Here is a 25,675-nt window from a genome sequence, read left to right as displayed (position 1 = left end):
CCGTGCCCAGTCCCCTGCCTGTTTTCTCCAGGGGTGAGCCAGCCTAACCCTTCCACCTCCACCCTCCTCTGCCCGCCTCGTCTGTACCTTCAGCTCCTTGATTTTCGTTGGGGTGGTCACCTCCTCGTCCTCTGTCTCGGACCGCCTCCTGCTGCCAAACTCACCGTCCTCATCCTGCTTCTCGCCCTCTGCCCCGGCGTCGTGGTTCTCACTGACGGAGGCTGGGCGCGAGAATTCTGCCCGTGGGGGAGAGCCCGGGTCACCCCAGCCCTGCCACCCCCAACCCCCACTCCAGCCCCCCGTCCCCTGTCCCCAGTCCAGCCAGTTCAGACCTGGGGGCTGAGGAGCCCCGAATGCCCTGCAGCAGGGAGGGCTGGTCCCAGGGCTTCCTGGCAGCCCCAGGGGTCCCAGGACACAGGGAGCTGGGGGGAGCCCCATCCCCAAGCTGCCCAACCCCAGCTTTGCCACATTCCCCTGCTCATGCGCAGTCTGAACTATCACTTGGGGTGGGGACAGACCCTCTGCCATGGGGATGGGTTTGGGGACGGCCTCCAGAAGGAAGCCTGATGGCTGCTGTAACCCTGTCAAATGAGCCAAACAGCTCGCAGAGATGAGCTGAACAGCATCCCCCTCGCTCCCGCCAGCGGACCAATCTCCCTCCCCCTCCCCAATTTGGGGCATACCTCCGTCAAGGCTGCGAGACATGGTGTACCGTTTGCTGGAGGAGCGCTCAAAGAAGGGAGCCGGGCGGTCAATGAGGGCGCTGGCCTGCCGTGTCTGCGCCTGCGTCCGCCCGCTGTAGCGAAACTTGGAGCCCATCACCAGGAAGCCCTTGGGGGGTGGCTCTGGCGATACCAGCCTAGGGGTGAGAGCGGTGAGATGCTGTCAGCGAGCCCCAGCTGCGCCCCCCTGGCGCTGCTTCCGGCAGAGGCAGGAGCGTGTCCGCCTTGAGAAGGGAGGCTTGGAGAAGGTCTGGAGAAGGTCTTCTCACCTGAAGAAGGTGTGATGCTCTATGCAGACCTTCCAGAGACGCTTGGCAGAGCGGTGGTTGGGCAGCTTGAAGCCAATGGTACTCTCAAACTGTTCGTACTTGGGGGAGATAGAGACATACCATTACAGGTAGATCCTGCCCTAGAGGAGATGATGGGATGAGACCTGCCTTGCTAAGGCTCTCAGGTTCCCCTGGCAGGAGCCATGATCATGCAAAAAAAAAAGTCTTCTTCAAAGCAGTGCTGGAAAGATCCATGCAGAGCCCCACTGGGTGGTGGGATCAGGCCCTCACACTTTCAGCCTAAGCACTTTCCTCAACTGTAAATGGCTTTTCAGTGCAAGATAAATTCCCTCAAGGAACAAAAACCTTTTACAGCTCATTTTGGCGAGAGGGCGTCACTCTCCATTTTAGATGCACTGTCCTTGCCCTCCTGTCTGCTGGAAAACGTGGGTGGAAATGTATTCTCCCATCAGTGCACATAAAAGTGAAAAGAGTGAAAATAATGTCAGAAAATGAATGAAGAAGCCTCCTGATGCTTTTTTATGAAGCATGGAAACACATCAAAAATGGCCCTCAACCCCACTTCCTGGGTGACCTCCCTACACCAGCGGGGTCACGGCGCCTGGCTCATGGGGAGAGGAGCCTGGGGTGATCTCAGCCTGCTGAAGTCACTTTGCCAGCAAGAAAACGAGAGCAAGAACTAAAAAGCACTTGCAGAAAGCCTCCACATGCCACAGGAGATGTGCCAGGGTGGTCATTAACTTGGGACCCTTGGGGCAGAGACTGGAGCCGGGTGAGGACCTCCCCGCCAGGTAGCCCCAGTCCAGCAGAGCAGGCGCCCTGCCGCGCCCTGGGGCTGCACTGGTGCATGGCACCCACCTCACCCGGGCGGATCTTGATGTAGAAGTTGCTCCTTTTGTAGGAAATTTTGAGGATCTTGGGCCAGGCGAAGCGGTTGATCCTCAGCCGGTCCCTGTAGATGAGGAGGCCGTTGGCACAGACGCCCAGCATGATGTCAATGCCCTCTGAGTCCTGGAGGAGGCAAGAGGGACAAGAGGGGAATGCTCAGCTGCCCAGTAAGAACCAGTCTGGCCGGCAGTGCCACGCTCCCTCCTGCTTGGTGCTCTGCTACAGGGGACCGTTGGACAGAGAGGTCACTGAATCACAGCCTGGTTGAGGTTGGATCTCTGGAGGTCCTCTGCTCCAGCGCAGGGCCACCCAGAGCTGGCTGCCCAGGACAGTGTCCTTGTTGAACCTTCATTATGGGAGGAGGGGGCTGGGCAGGGAGACGTGTGCAGGCAGCAGGGCAGGATGGAGTGGCACTGGCCATCGCTCTGGCAGCCCCGAGGCCCTGTACCTTGGCATGGTGCAGGTCCACCCCGTACATGGAGAGCTTCTTGGCGTTCTCAAGGAAGTGGATCTCTGCTTCCCCGGGGGTCATTCCCCTGCAGGGAGACAGAGAGGGGGACACATGGCCGGGTGTCCCACTGGGCATGGGCCAGCTGTCTGGTGCCTTCCTCGCCACCAGCCCGTCCTCTCCTGGGCTCACCGGTAGGTCTTGTGCAACTCCATGATGCGCTCCTCCAGCTCCCGTGTCTGGTTGGGGGCGAAGCGGAGCTCACTGACGTAGTTGCCCATGTGTTCCTCGGCATCATAGTCACCCAGCTCAGCCTGCACGGCGTAGGAGCCCAGCAGGGCGTGTGTGACAAAGGAGCAGGGCAGGCGCCCCGTGATGATGTCTGCACGGAGCTGCAGGCACAGGTAGTATCTGCAGGAGCGGGCAGAGGGTGAGAGCAGGGTGGAGGCACGTGCCCTCCGGAGCAGGCTGGGGCTCCCCAGGAAGTGGCAGCTTGCACCCCACTTTGCACTGCTCTCCACAAGGACTGCCACCTCCCACAGCCACCTTCCTGGCCCCACTCTGCGTGATTTAGACATGCCACATGCAGCAGGAGGACTGTGAGCCCCCAGACATCCCCCAGTTGCCCACCTCTTGCCTAAGCCCTGCCCCTCCACAGGCAACCAGCCAGTCCCCTGGGAGCTGCCCTGGCAGCTGTGCCATGAAGCGGTGTTCCTCACCTTGTGATGTCCTCCGTGAGCTGGGCAGGGTCTGGAGGGTAGAACTTCACAGTGAAGGCGAAGTTCCAGGGCCCACCTAGGGAGGGGAGAGAGCAGTAAGGGCAGCACCCACGCTGGATGCACGCAGATGTGCAGGAGCATCCGCTAAGGGTCCCATGGTTCCCCGCAAGCCCAGCACAGGGCAGGGACAAGGGGGTTCCAGAAGCTGCTGGAAGAACAGCCATGGGGACACCAGCACGACTTGGTTATTCTTCCCCCAACAGCTGGGGAGAGAAAAGCATCACAACTTCAGGAGCCATCAGCTCAGCATGACTACTAATGTCACATGTCCCAGAAGGTGACAGCCTGAGCAACAGCCCTTCTGCGGTCCCAGCAAGGCAACATCACAGGCAAAGGCACCCCAGGACCTGTCCCAGCAAGCCCCCCACTCTTCCCCCCATCCCCGTGCTCCCTGCTCAGGGCAGGTGGCTCAGGGGATGGCACCCAGAGAGGGACCAGGTCTCAGCCAGCGCTCTGGTGGCATCGATGGGGTCCTTTGCCCCCCACGCCTGTCATGAGTAAGAGGAGAGGTGGGTAACAGGCAGCTGAACGAGAAACAGCATCCATGTCCCCAGGCCAGCTGCCAAAGGTTCCCTCCAGGGCAGGTGGGGAGGGGACCTGCCGGAGGACAGCCACAGCTGAGCCATCCAGGAGCCCCACAGGACGCCCAGGGCTGGGGAGGATGGATCCTCCCCAGGCACTTACTGCGGATCTGCTTCTTGATCTCCTTGGAGGGGTCCAGCCAGTTCTGCAATGAGGAGACAGCAGGTCAGGGTGGTCCCCCACCAGAGAGTGGGCAGCCGCAGAGGAACCCCCTGTGCTCACCTTCTGGCTGTCCGAGTCACAGAAGGTGAGGCCGAAGTAGTCCTTCTCCAGGAGGTTGAGGTGCTCGCACACCATGTCGAAGAGGATCTGGCCTCGGGCATGCTTCTGTTGGAGACACGGAGAGGCTGATGGTAAGCTGGCTCCCTTGTGCTCCTGCAGACCCGGCAGGCACAGGCAGCACCGCTGGGTGCAGGCAGGGAACATGGGGGAGGGTCCGGGCAGCCCTGGTTTTCCAGGCAACCAACAGAGGGTGCTGGGCTGCCTTTGAGAGCAGCCCTCTCACCTGGCAGCACCGCTCTGGGACACCCAGGCAGCTCTGGGGCTGTGGGGACTGGGCATGGTCAAGCCCAACCAGTGCAGTGCAGGCAACAGGTCCCACAGGCCAGGGGGACCTGGTGCCCCCCGCCGGCTCATCGCCCGTCACACCAGGAGACAGTGATGCCAAACCAGAGAGGGGTTCAGCCAGCCCAGGCTGGACTCCTGCACTCCAGACCAGCAAGCTGGGACAAATGTACCCCAGAGCTCACGGTGGCCGGTGCTGCCCATGGGACAAGCTCCTTCCCAACACCCTCCCCGCTGGTGGCGGTGGCAGCTGGGTCCTGAAGCACGGCACGGCAAACCAGAGCCACAAAGAGCCCAAGCCATGCACAGGGCCGGAGGGCACCCTTGTCACCTGGCCCTTTGAGTTCTCCTGAATTTCCCTTCCTTACTAGTGGCAGCGAGGCTCAGGCTCGCTCATGGATATGGAATAACAATTCCTCCCATGTGTGTTTCTCCCCTATCTACAGCCTTCCAGCCGCCAGCTCCCCTCTCCAAGGCATCCATTTACCGGAGCACCTTCACCACGCACCCCAGGCAGCCCAGGGCACCAAGCGGCACAGCCCTGGCACTCACTGCCCCCAGCTGCACCCCTGGGCTCCTGTCACCTTGCAAAGCTTTTCCAGCAGTTGCAGTCACCCTTTCTGAGTCTCCTCCTCTCTGCTGACCTGGGTTTTGAAGGCAGGGGCTCACCTGTGGCAAGTACTGGGGTGCGTCACACTGAATGGTTTGACTCCTCTTTTTGATTTTTACTGAATTAAGCCTTAATTAAGCACATGGGCAAGGCACAACTATTCCCATGGGGCCCACGAGAAAGGAAGAAGAAATGCAGCACCAGCCTTTCTATGCTAAACCCTCTCCTCTGTGTCCCAGGTGGATTTTTCAGAAAGCAGCAGCTCTTTAAAAGTCAACCCCATCCTCTTCACCAGAGAGGGCTCGTCCTTACCCGTGCCCGGCGAGGGGCTTTGCTCTACTCGTGAAGCCGCCAGCAAGACTGCAACCTGGGTATCTCCCTGCATGCCAGTTTTGCTTGGCCAATGCTACAGGGAGAGCCACGGGGAGGACACCTCGCTGGGGCTTGCGCAAGCCACTCCTGTGTGCCGTTAGCCCCCCGCAATCCCTGAAGTAGTCTGCTCCTTTCCTCCTTCGGGAGGGCTTTCATCTTCATGACAACCCATCTTTGCACAGCTTTGTGACAAATTTTACGGCTAAACTGACAATCAGGGCTGCTGGATCGCGGAGATCAAAGGCCCTGCTGCCTGTGCCATGGGCAGAGGGCCAGACGCCCCCACCGCCGGCTGCCTCGCGCTGCTCACTTGTCCCAGGCAGCCACAGCGAGCAGGCGGCCACGCTCTTTGCATTCATCAACCCTGCACAGCTGAGACCCAGAGGAGGCAAGACCTGCATACAGATGCAGGTCCGCTCTGCGCAGCCAGCTCCGAGCTGCTGCCAAGAAAAACCCGTCTGCCCACTCACCAGCAGCAAGTGCAAAGGTCTCCCTGGCAAAGGCTCTGGGATTTCTACTCCTCAACAACCTCAGTTTTTGCATTTTTAAGCAAAGTTGCCCGTCCTAAAAATGTCCCCCCCCACCACGACAATGCCGCAGGCCAGAGCAGCGCTGCCTTCCCCAACCTGCAGGCAGAAGACAGCAGTGAGTGCTCCGGACAGAAACAGGCATTCCCAGCAAGTATTTCTCCCAGCCGCTTCTGCCCCTGCGGCAGGGCCACAGGACCCTTCCACAAAACCCAGCCTCAGCTCCTGATTTAATCCTGGGTGTCCCCCAGCCTGTCCCAGAGGAAGAGGTCTCCCAATGCCAAGGCAGCTGCTGGCAGGCACCAGCCCCCCCTGTCCCTCCCTGCAGTGACAGTCACCACCAGGGGAAGGCACTCCCTGGCGGCACCCGCATGCACTCCCGCACGGCCATGCCACACGCTTGCGGCGCTGCACGAACAGCGGACGGCCCACACACCCAGAGCAGGCTGCTGGACCGCTGGCCCGGGCATGCCGCCCTGCCTGCACACACGAGGATGCAGCTGCAAGGATGTGCACGTGTGTAACCCTTACGTAGGCATGCGCACACACACGCGTGGTGCTGCCACCCCTCCCCATGCGCTCCCTGGCCTGCCAGCTTCATGGGGAGGGACAGCAAGGGGTAGGAAGATGAACTCAGAGAGGATGGATGCAAACCCACCTGGGGCAGCCGTGAGGGTCCATGCGTGTCGGCCTCTTCACACCAACGTGTGCACACACATCCTTTGCCTTAGCACGCAGGACAGCCAACACGCTGCGCTCTTGAGGTGTCAGCAGACAGGCTGGCGTATGAATGTGTTGTGCACAGATTGCCAGGCAGAGCTCTGTCTCCCATCTATTAAGCTTCTGCTTTTTAGATGCTGTTTTCTAATGTGAGTAGCTGCCAAATTTAGAATCACTGGGCTGAAATTCCCTGCTAGGGCCTGTCTTCCCAGATTTTTTCCTTGCTTTGAAATTTCAACTAAAACGGTTATTTCTGTGGATCCTTTTCCCTAGGTGAGAGGTACAACAACGCTGTCATTGGAAGAGCTCTGACACTGGGGACTCACTGGGCTGGGCAGGGTCCCTGGGCTGAGATGTTTCCCCTCCTTGGTGCCAGCACAGCCCCCTGAAGCTGGGACTCACCTCCACCTCGCATTCATACTCAGAGGCATCGAGCAGGGTCACTCTGCACAGGGCACTCTTCACTTTCTTGGTGGTTTTCTGGGGTGACTTCTGGGTCTTGCTAGGGGTTGTTTTGTCAGAGAGCCCATCCGTCTCACTGTAGTCCTTCTCCTCCATTTCTGTGCTCTGGAGCGGGGAGACACACAGGGTTACCCAGCACTACTGCCAGGATGGATGGACAGACAGATGGGGAAAGCCCTCCAACAGCAGGCAGAAGAGGGCAGCTGATGGGGAGGAGGCTGGTGACCTCTTGGGAGTCCACAGCCAAGCCCAGTTCCCCCACCCTGCACTGCCAGCACAACCAGGGTCCCTGGAAAATGGATGCCCATGAGTCTGGGGTCAGTTCAGCGCCCAAAACCTCGCTGCCCAACTGCCTGGTGCAGCAGGCAGGGCCAGGGCAGCACCACGCCTGCTGGCAGCAGCGCAGCTCCCCGGCGTCTCCAAGGCTGACATCGGGGTGCAGCCGCTGCTCCCAACCCTGCCAGGGGCAGCTCAGTCCTGGGACACGGGGCCACCCAATCCCTCCCCCCAGCCACGGCAGCCGCAGCAGTGCCATTTCCAGCGCAGTCAGCACTTCGGGCTGCCGCACTGCTCCTTCTGCCGGTGCTGCCTGCAAGGACCCATGCCGGCAGCTGAGAGGCAGCGGGCAGAGCCCATCCACTGCCCTGGCTGCAGGGGCCCCCCCTCCAGGGTGCTCCCCAGGGACCAACGGCACAGGGAAGACGCCCACCTCACTGGGCTCCCTGCAGCCCCTGCTGCATCCCCTTCCCCTGCTGCTGCATATCTCATGGCACCCAGCCATCACCCACTCACTGGCTCGGTGTTTCGGGCATCAGACTGTGTGCTGGGCTTCTCATTAGACTCAGCGTCCCGGCCGGCAGGGTTGGCGGCTGCAGCGGTGGGGCCGTGCGCTGCCGCCTCCGGCTGCTGCTGCGGAGCCTCCTCCTGCGTGTTCTTGACCTCCGAACCGGGGCCCGTCTCTGTCGTCATGGCCGCTGGTCACCCTGCTCTGCCACCGCCACCCACAAGGAAAGATAGGAGGTGTCACTGGGGTGCCCAGGGATGGAGGATGCCAGCCAGGCAGCCAGCAGCCTGGGATGCCCCAGCCACATGGGCAGGGGTGGGACCTGCCCATCTCTGCCCCGCTGCCTGCATGCACAGACCCACTGCCGGACACCCGGCTCCCTGACTGCACCGGGAGGTGCCTTTGCAAAGGGCCGACAGCAGCAGCACAGGACGTCGGGGTTTCATACTCAGCTGAGCCGGAGGAGAAGAGCCAGCGGTGTGGGGAGGGACACGGGTGTCAGGGACTCACCGTGATCAGGGCACAGAGCTCACACCCCATCCCCGCACTCAGAGCGGGGAGCAGGGCTGGGCACAACCCCCTGCTCCTCCCAGCCCTGGGGCTTTAGATACCTTCACTCGTATTTTTTATGAGTGGAAGGGCTTATTTGGGAAGGAAAAACCAGACTGTGAGTCAGGTTAAAGGCTGCACTAACACAGCAAATTGCAGACATGGACAACGCCACATATTGCATCCGGGATGGCTGGTTTTTTCCCCCCTGGACTCCCCAGCAGCAGCCGCAGCATGCTGTGTTCCCACGGCCAGCGTGGCTGGACCCTGTGTGGTGGCGAGACAAAACCTGCCTCCAGCTCCAGCTGCCTGTCTCATGTAAGATGCAAAAAGAAAACCGGGGCCAGGGACAGGGGAGGGGAAGACACTTTCCATGCTGGGGTGCTCAGTAACATGTTTTTGCAACCTTTATGTTTTTGAAACCTTTACGCAAATGCAGTGTGGGGCTGGCGAGGCCTCCTGGGCTGGTCCACGCACGCACAGGTCATTGAGTACCCTTTGTGACCATCACTCATCTGTCACTTGGGCTGTTCAGGCCCCTCGGGCTCCCTGAGCTGTGTCCAACCATGCAACACCAGCTGGGATTGCCGCCACCAGAGTGCCTGAGGGCTGTGGCTGGATGAGCTGGCTCAGTTGGCATCTGCCTGCGGTTGCATCACTGACCTTGCCCACAGAGCAGCCACACGGGCAGCCCTGAGTAATGCCTGCAACACCAGAAAAACTGCACTTTTTTGGAGTGTGGAAGCCCATACAGGATATTTCTGATCTCCGTTTCTGGAATGACAGCCCACGTGGCATAGGCAGGGAGCCGGCTTCTCCCTGAGCTGTCAAACCCCAGGCTTTGCCCCAGCCCCGGCAGTACTGACACAGCAATGAGGTCCCAGCGCAGCTCGCGACCATGGACCTGGCCACCCTGGGGCTGGAGGAGTTGCTTGGTGACATGACATCCCACCACCATCACCTCTTGTAAGTCCCAACTACCTAAATGCTGTTCTAGTAGGTATGAGAGAGGAAGAGCCTGGTCAGGACCATGACCTAAGGCAAGCAGGGAAAGACCGCTTTTAGAATGACAAAATGGATTGGCTTGAATGGGACTTTCAAAGACCATCTAGTCCAACCCCGCTGCCGCAGGCAGGGACATCTTTCACTAGAGGAGGTTGCTCAAAGCCCCATCCAACCTGGCCTTGAACATTTCCAATGATGGCACATCCTGGTCCAGTGTCTCACCACCCTCATCGCAAAACATTTCTTATGTCCAGTCTAACCCTACCCTCTTTCATTTTAAAACCATCGCCCCTTGTCTTGTCACCACAGGCCCTGGTAAAAAGTCTCTCTCTGTCTTGTAAGCCCCCTTTATATAGCAAAAGGCCGCAGTAAGGTCTCTCCAGTGTCTTCTCTTCTCTTCCCCAGGCTGAACAACCCCAACTCTCAGCCTTTCTTCACAGGAAAGAGGTGCTCCAGCCCTCTGACCATTTCTGTGGCCGCCTCTGGACCCACTCCAACAGGTCCGTGTCTGTCTTGCACTGGGGACCCCGGAGCTGGGCACAGTGCTCCAGGTGGGGCCTCACCAGGGCGGAGCAGGGGGGCAGCATCACTTCCCTGGATCTGCTCGCCACGGTGCCAGCGATGCAGCCCAGGAGATGCTTGGCCTTCTGGGCTGCGAGCACTCATTGCGGCTCACATCCAGTTTGTCACCCACCAGTATCCCCAAGTCCTCCGCAGGGCTGCTCTCAACCCATCCATCCCCCAGTCCGTGCTGGTACTGGGATTGCAGGACCTGGTTGAGCTTCATGAGGTTCACATGGGCCCCCTTCTCCAGCGTGCCGAGGTCCCTCTGGACGGCATCCCTTCCCTCTGGTGCATCAACGCACCACTCAGCCCGGCATCGCCCGCAAACTCGCTGACTTTCTTTTACAAGGAAAACACATCTCACACCACAGCTCACGTCCCACCTCTGCCTTTCAGGTGTCCTCAGCACTATGGCAAGATGTGAAACCTTACCCAGAAAAACTGCTAAAACTGGCTCCCAGGGGTGGGAGGGAACAGACAGGGGCAAGGGAAGGGACAGGCAGAGAAGGCAGAGCGAGTCAGCCTGTGCCTCGCACAGCCGGGCTCAGCCTGCCCAGGAGCAGCCCGGTGGGCAGTAACACTGCTGCTGGCTGCGCTGGCTGTGCAAATGCTGTCGGTCACCAAAAGAGCCAGGATTTCACCCCCCTGCCCCAGGGCCATATTCTGCTGGCCAGAACAGGCAGGACAGCCTGCCACCGGCCCCTGAGAAACGTCAGCTCAGCTTTTCCTAACAGAGCCCAGTCCTTGGCCAAGGGCACGAGAAGATTTCAGAGGTCACCAGTGGTTTATTTTTTCTGCAGAGGAAACAGGGCTGCTGTTTTTCCACTGCAAATTCACTGCACACTCCCAGCTCCAGTCCCTGTGTGGATCATCCCCAACCACTTCCATTTGAATCTCAGTGTGTGAATTTTTTAATTAACATGAAATCTCTGGAATGACAACCATCACTTTGGGCCAAAAACATGCTGAGTTTTCTGCTTGAGGTTTCTAAACTTTCTTCCAAACTACTTTTTCCCTGCACTGGGAAGAAATGATGGGGGTTGCTTAAGGGTGGCAGGCTGGGAGCTCATTCCACCTCTCTCAGTCACTATCCAAACTTTTGCATATTAAGCTCGAGTTCAAACCCTCTGAGGATGGGCAAGGAGCCTGATCTAGGGACCCTAACTCAGCTGAAGCAAGCGAGAGAATGACACAGGAGTGCTGGGGTGGCAAAGGGCAAGCCCCCAGGGACCATCTCCCTGCTCCCATCACAGCCTGGCTTCTCCTGCCACCCTGCTTTGGGATCCCAGCCACCGCCCCCTTTCTCTGGTCCCCACATGACTCAGCCCTGCCGGACGCTCTCCCTCCCGCCCCACCTGCTGCGGGTGCCGACAGGCTCCCCAGCACCACCCGTCCCCACAGCTCAGCAGGGAGACAAGGCTCAGCACGGGCACAGAGGAAACCCAAGCCCCAGTGGGCCCCTTCCCAGCAAGGGCCCATCAAGCCCATCCCTGCAGCATTGCTCCCCCCCCAGCCATCGGGAACACAGAGGAGGAAGGAACAAGCCCCGCCATGCTCCCAGGGCAGGACGGGCTTGGGGAAGAGCAGAAAGCCCCTCGGCCTCGCTGCTTGCAGCCATGCTGGGAAGGCTCTCGTCCCCCACCTGGGGCTGCAAACTCAGCGCTGGGGTAAAAGGGTCTGGGAGAGGCCCCAAGGGAGATGGGGCTGGCAGGGAAGCCAGTGAGCCTGGGGCACAGCACGGCTGCAGCTGAGCTCTGCAGCTGCACGCAGTCCCGGCACAGGTGTCAGGGGGAAGCCGTGCTGGCACCACCGTGCTCCTGGGCACAGCCACAACAGCCGCCTTCAGGAGCTGGTGGGGCATTGATGCCACATCCATGTGGGCAGTGCTGATGACTGGGGTTCTCTGCCCGCAGTGGAGCTGAGAAGAGAGTCCGGGAGCACAGAGCCAGGGCTGCCTGCGGCACTGCACTTGCCCCAGTGCTGCTCACAGCAGCATGGGCAGTGAAGCTGGGTGGCTCAGGGCTGGCTGGCCGCTGAGGATCAGCCTCAGCCTGGCAGCACCAAGCCCCTGGGGACCGTGGCAGCCAGTCCCCAGGGCCTGGGCCAGCAGTGGGATGCTGCCGTCCTCCACTGCAGCCTGGTCACCTGCACCCGTGGCTGCTGCAGGCCCAGCTGTGGGAGTAAGCCACCAAGGCTCAGGACGCTGGCAGTCATGCCACTGTTCCCTCCGCCAGGCTGAGGGTGCTCAGCACCCTGGGGGCACCTGCAGGACTCCCTAGGGACCTCCCCAGGGACTCACAGTGAGGCAGCCACTGACCTCCCCCTCCGGGGAGCTAGACTTTTTCCCACGGACTTTCCTATGGCACTTAAGAGCTTCAAAAGCAGATGATGTTTATCATGGGAGCATCTCTGTGCCTTAAGCAGGAACCACCTCTGACTTAAAGACGGAAAGCACACGTTCAGACAGTGAGAAGCTGGTTGTGTGAAGCGCTTGCCATCATATAGCACTTTCCAGATACAAAACTCAGTTCCTGCTACCCCACCTCACAAGACAGTCTCCCAGAAAACCCTGATGTGGGGGACCATGGGTCAAGAAGGCACAATTCAGCGGATGTATTTGCCATCACAAACCTTTAGAAGAGGTTTGGACCACAACTGCAGCAAACTTGATTGAGACCAGCAGAAATGCTGTCCCAAATCACAAAATCATAGAATGGTTTGGGTTGGAAGGGACCTTAAAAGTCATCTAGTTCCAAGCCCCTGCTATGGGCAGGGGCACCTTCCACTAGTCCAGGCTGCTCAAAGCCCCGTCCAACCTGGCCTTGAACACTGCCAGGGATGCGGCACCCACAACTTCTCTGGGAAATCCGTTCCAGTGCCTCACCACCCTCATGGTAAAGAATTTCTTCCTTACATCTAATCTAAATCGCCCCTCTTCCAGTTTAAAACCATTACCCCTTGTCCTATCACTACATGCCGTTGTAAAAAGTCCCTCTTCAGCTTTCTTGTAGGCCCCCTTCAGGCACTGGAGGCAGCAATAAGGTCTCCCCCAGAGACTTTTCTTCTCCAGGCTGAACAACCCCAAGTGTCCCAGGCTGTCCTCATAGAAGAGGTAGCACCAGCCCTCTGATCCTCTTCGTGGCCCTCCTCTGGACTAGCTCCAACAGGCCCATGTCCTTAAATCATTTAATTTGTTTCTAAATATTACCCACAGCAGGACCCAAGTTGGCAGGGCAGGCATCTTACCCAGGCTGCCGCGGCCCTTCCCAGCACCTAGCCTTGCTCATGCACGTTCCCTTGGGAGCGAAGCCAGGGCCAGAGCAGCTCCTGCGCTGAGGCTGGCAGCGGCAGGAGACAGCGGGTGGGTGTCATCTCCCCAGACGCTTTCTCTGTGCAAGGTGCTGGCTGAAGGACTCCTCCACACCCACAGTCCCCGGTGCCACGTGCCAAGCCCAGTTTTCACCAAGGGCTGGCTCATTTCTGCTGCAGCTGGACCCAAAATGGGCTGGGGGATATTATCCTCAGGGAAAACATCAGGTGAAATTGCTGGAGCCAGTCGGAGCGCCAGGCTACCGAAACAGGCACGTGGGAACTGTGACTGCAAAGAAAGCCTTAGCAGGATCAGAGGTAGACCTACTTGTTATGCGTGTAACTTCCTCCCATCATCTCCTGCCTGCTCCTCCTTCCCTTGGTATTTTCCTCTTCACCCCCTTCAAGCTGGAGTGTGGATTCACGGCTTTCCCAGACGCTCTGCCCCCACACTTCCCCAGCATATCCCAGCTCCAGCCTCCGCAGCACTCCCCTCCCAGAGCCTTTCCATCTCCAAACAGGGTTTCACCAGAGCCTGCCTTCCCCTTCCCTCTGCCCGTTCACCTCCTGCTGCTGGGCTGGTTTTCAACGCTGAGCATCCTCCTTTGCTCCTGGGCTCTGCTTCCCCCACCTCGCTCCTGAGGACGCTGCCCATCTATGACACTTTACTTCTGAAGCATCACGGACACAGGCAGGCACAAGTCTCTGCACAAAGCCCCATGCTGAGTGCCCGAACAGGTCTCCACAGGCTCCAGGGCAACTGGGGTGCACAGAGCTGGGCAACAACCAAGCACGCTCCTCCCTTGCCACTGCGCTGGGCGACTGCTGAGGGCCCCGTGGGGCTGATCCTGGCAGCAAAGGCCATTGCCATGCTGTGGGGCAGATGGCCACCACAGAGCCAGCCAGAGATGGGGAGCAAGCTGGGCACAGGGAACACCCTGTAGGGGTGGCAGTGGCTGCATGACACCAGGCAGCAGGTCCAGGTACTTGCCAGCCCCCAACAGAAGAGCTCACCAGGGCTTGGGCACTCAGCACCCCTGCCATGGGGCAGAGGCTGAGCTGGCAGGGGACAGGCAGCATGAGAGCACAGGCAGCACAGGCAGTGCCTCACAGCCATCCTGGAACCATGAGAGGAACCACAGCCGAGAGCCCTGGGTATCCTCCAGGGACACATAAAAAGTGAACAAGGAAAGCAGTGCCTGAAGCCCCAGCAACGTGCGGCACCCCTGAGCCCCGCTGTCACCCAGCCCTCACCTCCTGGCACTGAGGGACATGCAAATCCCGGCAGGCATGCAGCAGTGCAATGGGCAGCCTGGAGAGCTCTCCTGTGCTGCTCTGCAGCAAGGCCAAACAATCATAAGAGCTGCCCTGTTTATGGTGGAGGAAGGGGAGATCAGAAACGCAGGGTATCCCCAGCTTCTGGAGACTGTACACCACTCCTCCTCATGCAGGACTGGCAGGGGCAGAGATCTGTACTGCCCCAAAGTGTTGCCCAGCTGGAAAAGTGCCCTATCCCCCCAACCTGGGCTCCAGGACCCACATCCCACCCAGGCTTGTGCTCCCCATGCCGGGCACCCGCTGACAGCTAAAGCCCAGAGCGTCCCGCGGGCAGGCAGCAGCACTGCAGAGCATCCTGCATAGCTGCCTTCTCCATGGCAGGGCTGGCCCTACCTTGGTGCCAGCTCCCCATGCCTCCAGCGCAGCTCATCGCTGCCAGGCTGCCGCTGCGTCCGAGGCAGTGCTTTCTGCAGAGCCGCCTCTTCCCCAACCCCAACACCCCCGCGCAGTGATTGATGTGTACCGCAGCCACAGCAGAGCTGGGAACTGGGCTGCCTTCCCATCCCACTGCTGGGCTCCCCCCCTCGCCAGGAGCTCTGTGCCTGCATCACAGCCCTTCGGCATGGCAGGAGGGTCCCACGTGGATGCTGGTGCCAGCCCTGTCCGCCCCTCTTGCCTGCAAACACCTGACTCATCCCAAACCAGGCACCAAAGAGCCGGCACAGGCTGTGAGCCTGCCAGATTCCTTCCCTGTGCATGCACCAGCAGGGAAGGAGAGCTCAGCTCCTGCACTGGCTGCTCAGCAAGGAACTGGACCCAATATACATCTTCATCCCCAGTTAATCTGGCACATTCCTGCGTTTACACCCCCATCCCTTACATGGGTCCTAGGGCAGCAAACACTGCATCGCCTCCAAAACACACACCTAAGCACCCCACTTGCACTAGTCAGCTTGGAGATGTACCAGCAGTGAGACCTGAACAGAAGCTCTTTCATCACCCCTGTCCATAGTGAAGTGCAGAGCGTGACACCCAGCACATCCCTGCCTACAGGGCACATGGCTCCTTGTCCCCCGTTGTCCCCTGAGAGGGACAACGACACAGAGCAAACACCGGGGCTGTTACCGCATGGCAGAGGTACCTCGCACCCCTGTAACACAACAGCACGAAGTGGCCGTAACGCACAGCGCTGCCACCGCCACAGCAGAGGGACGGATCCTGCCTTCAGTGAGCAGTGGGAAACCCCAGGGCACAGGGAGAGGCACTGGCAGAGCAGCTGCAGGGTGGCAGCGGGTGCTGCCCAGCACCCTACAAGGCAGGCAGCACAGGGTGTAGGTCACGCAGAGGCTAGGTAATATTTACCAGGTGTAGGCAGTCTGCTGGGAGAAGCGGTGCTCAGGTAGCACCCACCAGTTTGGACTCATGCTGATGAAAGCTCCAGAGTGTGCCAAGCCGTCAAGAGCCCCAAGGGAAGAAGCATAAGCCAGGCAAAGTCTGGCAACTTGCTGGCAGACTCCCAGCAGGCTCCTGCTAGTGGGCTGCAGGCATCCACCTGTGTGTTCCAGCCATGCAGAGCCTGACCATGCTGGGTGCGGAGGGAGAAAACCCCACTCAGCCCCAACTGCCCAGTCACTCACCAGTATGGGTTCTCCAAATGGTACCCACTGCTTGGGATGCTCACGGACCACCCCACCCACCCACAAACATCACCCCTGATGGAACTGGCAGGGCAGGGACCAGGTCACAGCCCTGACACCCCTCCCAGGAGCCCCCTGCGGAGCTGGGCACTGCTCAGCCAGGCTGGCGTGTGCCATGCTGGCAGGTGGCGAGCTCGGCCTCGCACGGGGACTCCTGAGCTGTTGCAGAGAGGTCTCACTTGAGTGAAACACAGAAGCCTGCAGCAAGGGAGAACCAGTCATCCCACACTTGCCAGCAAGCCCCCCTCTTCCAAAATCCCTATCCAGTCTGTTTGCACCCTAATCTGACACCCCAATCTCAGCAGCATAACCCCCACAAGTTTAGCTGGGCTGGGGACCAGGTGGCTCACATCTTCCCCGGGTCCCGGTGGGCAGCAGCACAGGCACAGGCCCCTGCAGCTCCCACGGGAGCAGCGCTCAGGCAGCCCCACGCAGGGGGGTCTCAGCCTGGGCAGCCTCAGCACCCTCAATGGCATTTCCAGCCTTGAACCCCCACCTCGCCCTCACCCCAGGGGGTTGCAGCTGCAGGGGTGTGGGGCTGCAGGCCACCAGTTCTCAGCCACTCTGCACCCCTCCCCTGTGGTCAGGGCTGGCGTCACCAATTTCCGAGCACGCACAGCTGTAAAACCTCCTTGTCCAGAGCTGCCGCATGAACGAGGAGGAGGAGACACAGAAAGTGGAGGGAAGAGTCAGCCCAGAGCCTGGAGAGGAGATGAAACAGACAGGAAAAGGAGGGGGAAAGGGGGAGACCGCAGCAGACAGAGACCCCAGGACCCGAGCCATGCCTCAGATTGGACCTGACATGTGATGGGAAAGACCTAATTTGTCGCATCGTGCACAACCCCCTGTGCTCAGCCAAACTCCCCAGCCCTGGGAACGCTGCCCAAAGCAGGAAGGAGGCAGCAGGAGCTGTCACTGTCCTACGGCTGCTTGCCCCAGGGGAACGAGCAAGCCAGCCTGGGGGTGAGTGGGACAGGCAATAACAATGGGGTGCCCCCCCTCTCTGATCAGTGCTGAACCCCATGAAACATCCCTGTGCTGGCTCCATACGGTAGCCTAGGGGAAACAAGATCAGAAAGGATCTTCCCTCTATCCCTGGCAAGAAGCAAAGATGCACCCAGCCAGAGGTACTCAGGCCCCAGGGTGCCAGGCTGGAAGGGACCCACTGCACTGCACCAGGGACGGAGGTGCCTGTGGGAACACTCTTCTCCCTGGCTCCAAAATCTGCCACTGGTGAGATGCAGGGAGTGCACAAGGCATTGGGGAGTCGTGAACAGGAATGGGTTTCAAACAGGGTCCTGCTGGTGCCTTGTCCCTGTGGCACCGGTGCCTGCCCACCCCACTGGGGACCCCACTGCACTCTGCAGAAACCCTTGCATGCTGCCCACGCTAGAGGCCACCACACTGGGCTCAAGGACTGAATCACAGAATCACAGGATGGTTGAGGTTGGAGGCACCGCAGGTGGTCACCTCGTCCAGCCCCCTGCTCCATCAGGGCCACCCAGAGCCAGTTGCCCAGGACCGTGTCCAGGCAGCTTTTGAGTCTCTCCACAGATGGAGACCCCAGCGCCTCCCTGGGCAACCCGTGCCAGTGCTGGGTCACCCTGACAGTGGAAAAGTGTTTCCTGATGTTCGGAGGGACCCTCCTGTGTGTCAGTTTGTGCCCACGGCCTCTGGTCCTGTCCCTGGGCACCACCGAGAAGAGCCTGGCTCCGGCCTTTTGGCAGGAAGCCCTGGCAGCAGCCGAGGATGGCACGTGCTGCTGGGAGCAGGGGGAAGTTGTCCCATGGACGAGCTCCTCCACTTTTCAATCTAAGGAGAGGCATATGAACCCCATGGGGTGGCACCGGCCAACTCACATAGCACATTTTTCACTTTAAAAAGGAGGGGATGGCAGAGTCCTGGCACAGCCCAAGAGACCTCTGTGTTTCAGCACAGGATTTGGGCCAGCAGAAAGACGTCAGCCATGGTGCCACCTTACAGAAGAGCAGCCCTAACTGCTGTGGTGCCACCAGGCTCAGTGAGGACCCAACTAACGCCCAAGTTGTCCCACAGAGATGTCACTCATGGGCTGGGCCTGATCCTGCACCTCCTCACCCACCAAAAAAACACACCAAGATCCCTCCTGGGGGAGGGAGCACCTTGGGAGACCCACCCACCCCAGAGGTGGCCCCCCAGATGAGCACCGAGCCATGTTCCTGCAAAGGCGGTGGTTGGTGGTGAGTCCCTATTTGCTCCTGCCACCCTTGCTGACCCCACAACGTGGTTTCCTCACGTCCTCGCGAACCTACCCAGCACAGGAGGTGACCATTTGCATTCCTCACCACCACCCGAAGTGCAGTTTGGTGACTCAGGCATCAAAGTGGAGCCAGCTCCCTCTGACCACAGTGGGACACAGCTCAACTCTTTCTTAGAACCAGTCAGGGCTAAGCTGGGCTTAGGTTTTGGTTCAGCATTGCAGTAAATCCTTAGATCCCAGCAGAGAATGCTGTGGAGGCGGAAGGGCACCAGTCTTGTCCTCCCCTCCCCACCAGCCTAGCAAAGCTGGCTGCCAACCATCATTTTGGAGACATTCGCAAACCTGGAGGAAGACAGGGGGGTGGCTGCTGCATGGAGCAGTTCTATCTACACGCTGATTCAAGGTTTCCTTCAATCCCAGATACAGCCTCTGATGTTGAGCATCAAAATGTTTCTGATTAATGTGGTAGAAACTAAACTGGGGAGGTGGGGTGAGGAGGGAGAAAAACTTTTCTCAAATTTGCATTTAATAAAAAAAAAAGTACCTTTTGACAACCACTAGCACCAGGCACATCCCTCACGTAAGGAAGGCTTGCAGAGGACGACCCTCCCGGTATTCTGGCATATACGCGCCTGCAGCGATGGAGGGGAGAGCTGGCGTGTAGCTGGGGTGCCCCAGGGCCACTGTACAACCAGCCCACCTGGGAAGAGGCTGCCCCAGAGTTGAAGAAGGGCAGCACAGCTCGGGGCTGCTGCGAGGGGCTGTCCAGAGCAGTGAGAGCAGGGTGCTGGGCCCCAGGCCGCACCAAACCCATGCTCATGGCTGGCTCTCCGGCCCAGGGGGGCACAACGGCTTTCCCCACCTGGGAAGGGGACTGTGGGCCGAGAGGCTGCAGGGACGAGACTCGCCAAGCACTTCTGCAGCACCAGCCCTTTGCCTTGCGCTGGAGCGAAAGCACCTTCCTCCCTGTGCTGTGTCTCTCAGGGCTACCCTGCCACGGGGTCCGTCCCCCCCCACCCTGAGCCCACACACCAGCCGCGGGGCAACGTGGCGCCCACCGCACCGGGAAGCTCAGGCAAGGAGGGGAAGGGTGGCAGGGCTGCGCCTTGCCGCGGGCCTTCGTGCGCACACCGCCAGAGCCCTCTGCAAGCTGGGAGCTTGCCTGGCTCCCCGCTGGGGAAACTGAGGCACGTGGGGCTTGGTCACACAGCAACCACGGCAATGCTCTCTCCCTGCCCCCCGCCCTGGTGGGGGATATAGGCGTTTGGGACGGGCCTCATCCTGCAACCGTTCCCCTGCCCAGAGCCTGCACCCAGCCGCCAACTCAGGCCTGTCACCCCGCCGAGAGGAGAAAACGTGTTATTAATCATCAGAGTTCTTTAAATCCAAGCAAGGGTTAATCATTACTTGTAACCTCCAGCCGTCAGGGGCACCTGCAGACGCCGTGCCCGTGCCTGCCTCTGCTGCCCTCCACGGCCGGAGCAGAAGAGAGGATCTGGGGGGCCAGGGCCTGCGGCACAGCATGCCCGGCCCGTGCCCACAACACCCCACTTGAACCACTGTCCCTGTCGTTGTCTGTTCAGTTCTGTACTCTCATCAGCAAAAACGAGTTCAGCACCTACCTCGGAGGTTTGCACAGGCTGAAGCAAGCACTGGAGGGGCTGTTATTAGAATATTTGTGGGTTTTAACCCAATTCCCCTATTTTTGGGATGCCTGACTCATGCTTTCTGAATGCCTAAAGACACCAGCACAGGCTTCACTCTGGTTTCTCCCCATCCAACCCCCTCCCAACCACAAGGAACGTATGTTCGGGAGCGGGGAGCAACGGCACCCCTGTGGCTGTGCAGCCATGAACCACATCCCCACCGGTGACATCAGGTTGGAGCAGGATCAGGACCCTAAGAAACCCCAGAGCACCACCAAATAAGACTAAAGAAGAAGAGGATGCCCAGCACAGCCCCCCCCGCCCATCCCTGGGTTCAACATCATGCTAATGAGGCACTGACCCGCTGGATGAGGCCAGCTCTGCTCGGGCAGCACGAGCAGCCAGGGCAGGAGCAAACCACGGAGCAGCCTGTCCGCTGGTGAAGACCACAGCTCCAGCGAGGAGCTGGAGGGCAAAGGAGGAGGAACTCTCTCCTTTGCACAGAAATATCCTCCCCCACTTCCCTGTCCCCACAGCGCGGTGACTTCCCAGGCTGCTGCAGAGACGGACTCGCACCCTCTGTGCCCACGCACAGAAGAAAAAAGCTTTTCAGCTTTTTCCAAGGCAGAGACAGCTCTGAGGCCTTGGAGATGTTCAAGCCTTGCAGGCAATTATCAAAGATAACAGACAAATGCTTTAAAGGCCAGAAGGGACAGAAGACGGATAACAGAGGCTGGGGAAAAGAAAAAGCAAGTCAGCTCAGAGCTGCAGTGGGGTGGGGAGCAGTGCACGGGCTTCCTTCATCGGCTCTGACCTTGCACACAGAGGACAGAGACACCACGGGACACTGTGGGGCACAGCGGAGACTTGGGCCATGTGGGCAGATGGCTACTGCGGAGAAAAAAAAATGGTGCTGAAAAGAAGGTACCTCGGTCCTGTCCTCAGACTGCAACTGCACTGCAGGGTGCACCCCACCTCAGCCAGATCCCCCCCAGTGCCTCCCACACCAGTCCTGCTGCCTCCTGCCACCCACAGGGCAGGACATGCTGCGCTGTGCCCCTGCGTCCCATGGGACGGTGCCTCGCTTGCCAGGGAGGTCTCCAGGGGCCTCCCACACTGCTTGCTCCACCTATCCTCCCGTTTTCCAGCTTGTCTGGAACGGTGCCCCAGTGCCTGGGGTCCCCAAAGGGCCCCCTGGGCAACCCCAGACCCGATGCTGAGTTTGCCAGGAGATGAGCTGGCCCGACCTGGGGCTCTGGCAGGCACACGCTGGGGGAGCACTCCACTTCCCTGGACCGGGGCTCAGATGCACAGGGTAAGTAAGCCTCGAGGGCAAGGAGGAAAGGGGCCCCCAGCTGTCCCCACCCACCACAGAGGAGACAGGCAGGGGACAGGCCATGCCACCAAGCCTGAAGGAGCAGAAGTGGAGCTGCCCCAGCCCCTGTGCTGCCACACACCCACCTTCACAAGTCCCACATGCTCCCGGCCTCCCTCTCCTCTCCCATCAGCTCCCCACCAGGTCGCATCCCCCAGGAGCTGGGACGCCGCCTCCCCCAGCCCTGCCCCACCTTCACTGCGGCACAACGTGAGAAGTGCCCGTGCACTGCACAACCAGTGCTCGGGAACAGATTTACCCTGGTTCCCTCCTGCTTGACACCCTTTCTCTGTCCCGTTTGTCTTTCAGCCGAAATCAGCTCTGTCTGGCCTGCTTGCCCTGCCTGTTTATATTCAATATGTATATATAAAGTATGTATTATGCACATTAATGCAGCGTCATCACTGTGCAAACACGCCATGCACCATCACTTCAGAAGGTCCAAGTCCCAAAGCCACTGTGACACCTGTCCCAGCCGCGCCTGCGGCGCTGCCGTGCCCACTCCTACACTCAAGTCCTAAAATATGTGTATGGCATAGTTGGATTCCAGCTGCTGCTGGGAGAACTGTAACCTGAAGTTTCCATGCTCTGAAGCATTTCACAGGTACACAAAAGGACCAACAAGGTGTCAAAGGAGCTTGAACAAGTCACAGGGCTGAGGAGGAGCCAGAAATAGCAACCAGGAGCCTGGGTTACATGTGCTGCAAAGGACCACGGCGTGGGCGGCCAGACACCCCCTATCAGACTGCCCCACAACAGAAAACAACCTTCAAATGATTGCCTCAGTGGAGATAATGGCAAGAGGTTCATGGCCTTGAACAACTTGTCTTACCTGGCTCCAATTCTACTTTGCTAAGAAAATACTGTGCTAGTCTCACTTCAATACATATTTGCAAGCAACAGCATTTGTCTCCCCGCAGAGCAGGGGAGAATCCGTCCTTTGGCATCCAAGTGCCCGGACACCTCAGACACCCAAACCGGGAACAAATGGAAAACTCCTCAATTACTTGCAAAATGCAACAAAAAAAACCAACCCCCACCACCAGGCTTCAGCTTGCTGCAGGGCACCTGGTCTGCAAAATTCCGTCAGGAGGAAACCAGAGTGCACCAACCTGGACCCATGTACACCGAGGACACGGTCCTTCAGCCTCCAACCCAGCTGTGAGCTACAGCATCGAGGACAGGGCCAAGCCTCCCGAGAGGATTACCCCTGTGGGCAGTTCTGACAACTTACATCTCAGGTTGAGGGTATCTGAGCCCAGAAAAGACACAGAAAGATGCCCAAATAATACTTCTGAAGCGTAACGATGGTACTTGTCTGTCATCCTCAAATTCATTCAGAATAGCTCAAAGGATTTACAGTTGTGCCAGCCAGGCTGGGGGACACCTGCCTCCCACCAGGAAAAGGGAGGCAGGTGACCCCCCCGCTTTTAGTATGAATTACAGAAACACCTGCTCTGCAAGGAGCCCCACAGGGCTGTTTGCAGGGACCAGAGATGCCTCCCCATGCATGCACGGGGAGGAGGGACGCTGTCTCATCCTCCCCGCTGGGTCACGGCGGGGCAGGCGCTACCTGCGACTGAAGCAGCATGACAGGAGGTCCAGCCAAGGCAGGGGCTGTACTCTCAGGTTAGGACAATGATGGCTGGATGCAACCACCACCTCGCCAAGGTGCCAGGGCATCAAACCCTGTGCCCCAGCCACTGTCAGGGAGGAGACTGAAGACGGAGCTCCCTTTGCAGGCTGCGCACACCTCTCTCCAGCCCAATGCCGGCGTACCTTGCAGCCAGGCTTGGGAAAGGCTGATAAGATGAGGGAAAACATCTTCTCTCCCTCCTCTCGCACTGCCCTCCTTCCAGACAATTAATTCCAGCCCTGCACCAGCCCCTGGCTGTCTTGCAGTGCTGCTGTGAATCATCAGCAGTGAAACGCTGACTCACAGAGGTGAGGCTCCGGATGCGGCTGACGTGGGAGCCCTGGTCCCCGCAGCCTCCTGCAAGCTCACTCCTGACAACCCTCCTTAAAGTCCCCCCACCGCCTCTGTGAGTGGGAGGCTGCAGCAGCCCTCCACTGCAGCAGGGAGACGATGCTTCAAGAGGTCATTTAATCCCACTCGGCTCAACAGAGGGAGCAGCTCCATCTCTGCCAGCCCAAGAAGCCTTTAATAGTCTCCTACAGTAGGAAATCCTCTCCGTGCACCACCACCTGTGCCAGGGCTTTATCCTCATCACATTAGAAAGATATTCTCCAGCATCTCACCAAACCTCCTTCCCAGTAGTTTTGAGCTGTGGTTGTCCCTGTCCCAAGGAGCCAGGCAAAGCTGCTTCTGCCTTGCCACTATTTCAAGCTCTGCAGCTCCCCACTGTCCCCAGGCCACCATGATCCTTCCACAGGAGCTGCCCCGCAGAGAGCTCGTGCCAGCAACAGCTCAGCCCAGCACGAGGAGAAAGCGACACCCATGGTAGCTCATTCAGCCCACGGACCGCAACCCCATGCAGCCACCATTCAACCAGCAGGACCTGCGTCCACCCTCATGGGAAAGTGCCTTCTCAGGCCCATCAGGTTCCAGCCTTGGTCCATCCCAGAGGTGATCTGGAGGCCCTCAGAGAGCAGCAGGTCTACAGAGCCACTGAACCACGGCAAAGACTGCTGCCCCCGGAGGTCCCTGCAGGACCAGCCCCAGGAGCTCCCCCTCTGCTCAACCCTGAAAGCAGAAAACAGCTGGCAAAGGCATGAGCAGTTGGGCACTGAGTGCTGCTGGGTCCAGACCGAGAGCATTTGGTTCCTCCTCCTCCCATCAGGGTCTTGGGTGTGCCATGAGGGTCTAGTCCATGTGGCCTTGCCACCTGTATCCAGACGGACCTTGGGGTTCGCCTCTGATCTCTGCGGGGCTCCTGGAGATCCCTGTTAGCCAGGCTTTGTGATCACAGCACTGAGATTTGCCGGCTGGTGCGTAACCACAGCTTTCTAAGACCCCTCATGCCCACACACTTATCTCAAGCCCCCTCTCTACATTCCCTCCTCATGTCCCACTATTTTCCCTCTGTTTCTCAGAGCAGTCACACAGATGGATGTTTTAGCACCCAAGTATTTTTCCAGACAGTCACAATCTCTTCTGATGTTCTCCATTTACAGTAAAGCAGTTCCCCCTTCGCCTGACACCAAAGGCATCCTCCAACCCCCAGTGACCTGGCCCCTCAGCCCAGCAAGCACTTAGATGCGTACGCAACAGCAGGACTAATGCACAAGACCACAGGCACCGCATCCCACAGGCGCCCTGCGCGGCAGGACTCAATTACTGCAGAAGTGGCAAGGCACTGGGGTGCTGGGAGAAGCCTTATTGCTCACCCATCCCCTGCCACTAACAGTCCACCTCATCCAGTCCTCCCTGCAACCACGAGGTGCTTGCAGGCGTTGTCCCTCCATCCACCCATGAGCCTTGCACCACACATCCACCCACGCCGCTGCATATGCTTGTAGTCTCGCAGCCACCTTGCCCATAACGCACCCTTTTCCCATCACTTCCAAGCCTGCTCCCTCCCACCCACTTGCCAGGAGCATTTGGAAAGCAGGTATCAGACCAACACAGCATGAAGTTCTCCTGCCCAGCAGGATGGTGTGAGCTCAAGTAGGTCACACCAGGAACATTCCCTCTTCAGTGTTTCTCACCAGCCTGCCAGCAAGCCTCGCACTGGCCCAGCTGAGCTCTGCTCCCTTGTCCTGCTAACCAGACCAAGGCTGGCCCACCACACAACAGCACAGCATCCGGAGGACCTGACCCTGCCGCGGCTCCTGCCTTCAGGTAGGGAAGAGCAATGAGGTTTGAACCTGCTGGTGGCGGTGATCCCCGCCAACTAACCCCAAGAGGCTGCTCCCAATGAAACTGCAGGGACACGTCAGCTCCTGCCCTTCCAGCAGAGATGACAGGTCCAGCTCAGAGCCTGCCTGGCGATGGAAGGCAGAAAGGTCTCATCAAGGCTGTCTGGACCAGTCCCTTCCTGAAGACAGGCCCAGCCTGCCCTATCAGCAGGCCTTAAATCAATGTAGGGCTTTGATGGCTACTACAGACACCTTTGTCAGGAGAGGCAGCTGCCTTCCAGCCCCAAGCAAGCCTAGCAAGCCTGGGCTGTTGAGTTGGTGTGATCTGCAACCACTGACCTGACCTGGAGCTCCTGAGGGATGCTGAGCTGGGAAAAAGGAGTCAAACCCAGGGCTGAAGCAGCTGCCAAGCACCATGATGAGATGGCGGCTCTTCCTTGACAGGG

At 59.1% G+C, this 25,675-nt stretch overlaps 1 protein-coding gene across 11 annotated transcripts in view; it reads right to left on the bottom strand.

Moving 5' to 3' along the window:
- The window catches only part of EPB41L1 (erythrocyte membrane protein band 4.1 like 1), a 71,611-nt gene that overhangs the window by 23,604 nt on the left and 22,332 nt on the right, over positions 1-25,675 (bottom strand). For 8 of the 11 annotated variants that reach the window (XM_064465042.1, XM_064465048.1, XM_064465049.1 and 5 more), the window contains exons 3-13: positions 7,757-7,952; positions 6,905-7,069; positions 3,932-4,036; positions 3,812-3,854; positions 3,068-3,143; positions 2,541-2,759; positions 2,349-2,436; positions 1,871-2,023; positions 992-1,089; positions 684-859; positions 88-236 (exon numbers count right to left, since the gene is read on the bottom strand). In XM_064465042.1, the coding sequence (XP_064321112.1) occupies positions 88-236; positions 684-859; positions 992-1,089; positions 1,871-2,023; positions 2,349-2,436; positions 2,541-2,759; positions 3,068-3,143; positions 3,812-3,854; positions 3,932-4,036; positions 6,905-7,069; positions 7,757-7,933 (1,449 nt within the window). In that variant the 5' untranslated portion in view covers positions 7,934-7,952. Of the gene's footprint in view, positions 1-87; positions 237-683; positions 860-991; positions 1,090-1,870; positions 2,024-2,348; positions 2,437-2,540; positions 2,760-3,067; positions 3,144-3,811; positions 3,855-3,931; positions 4,037-6,904; positions 7,070-7,756; positions 7,953-14,846; positions 14,927-25,675 lie in introns of those variants that run through there. The other 3 variants (XM_064465044.1, XM_064465046.1, XM_064465043.1) reach the window with 3 other exon arrangements.

Source organism: Phalacrocorax carbo, chromosome 14 (assembly GCF_963921805.1).
Source record: "Phalacrocorax carbo chromosome 14, bPhaCar2.1, whole genome shotgun sequence".
Lineage (NCBI taxonomy): Eukaryota > Metazoa > Chordata > Aves > Suliformes > Phalacrocoracidae > Phalacrocorax > Phalacrocorax carbo.
The sequence above is the reverse complement of the archived record's forward strand: the minus strand, read 5'-3'. Positions and strand labels throughout refer to the sequence as shown.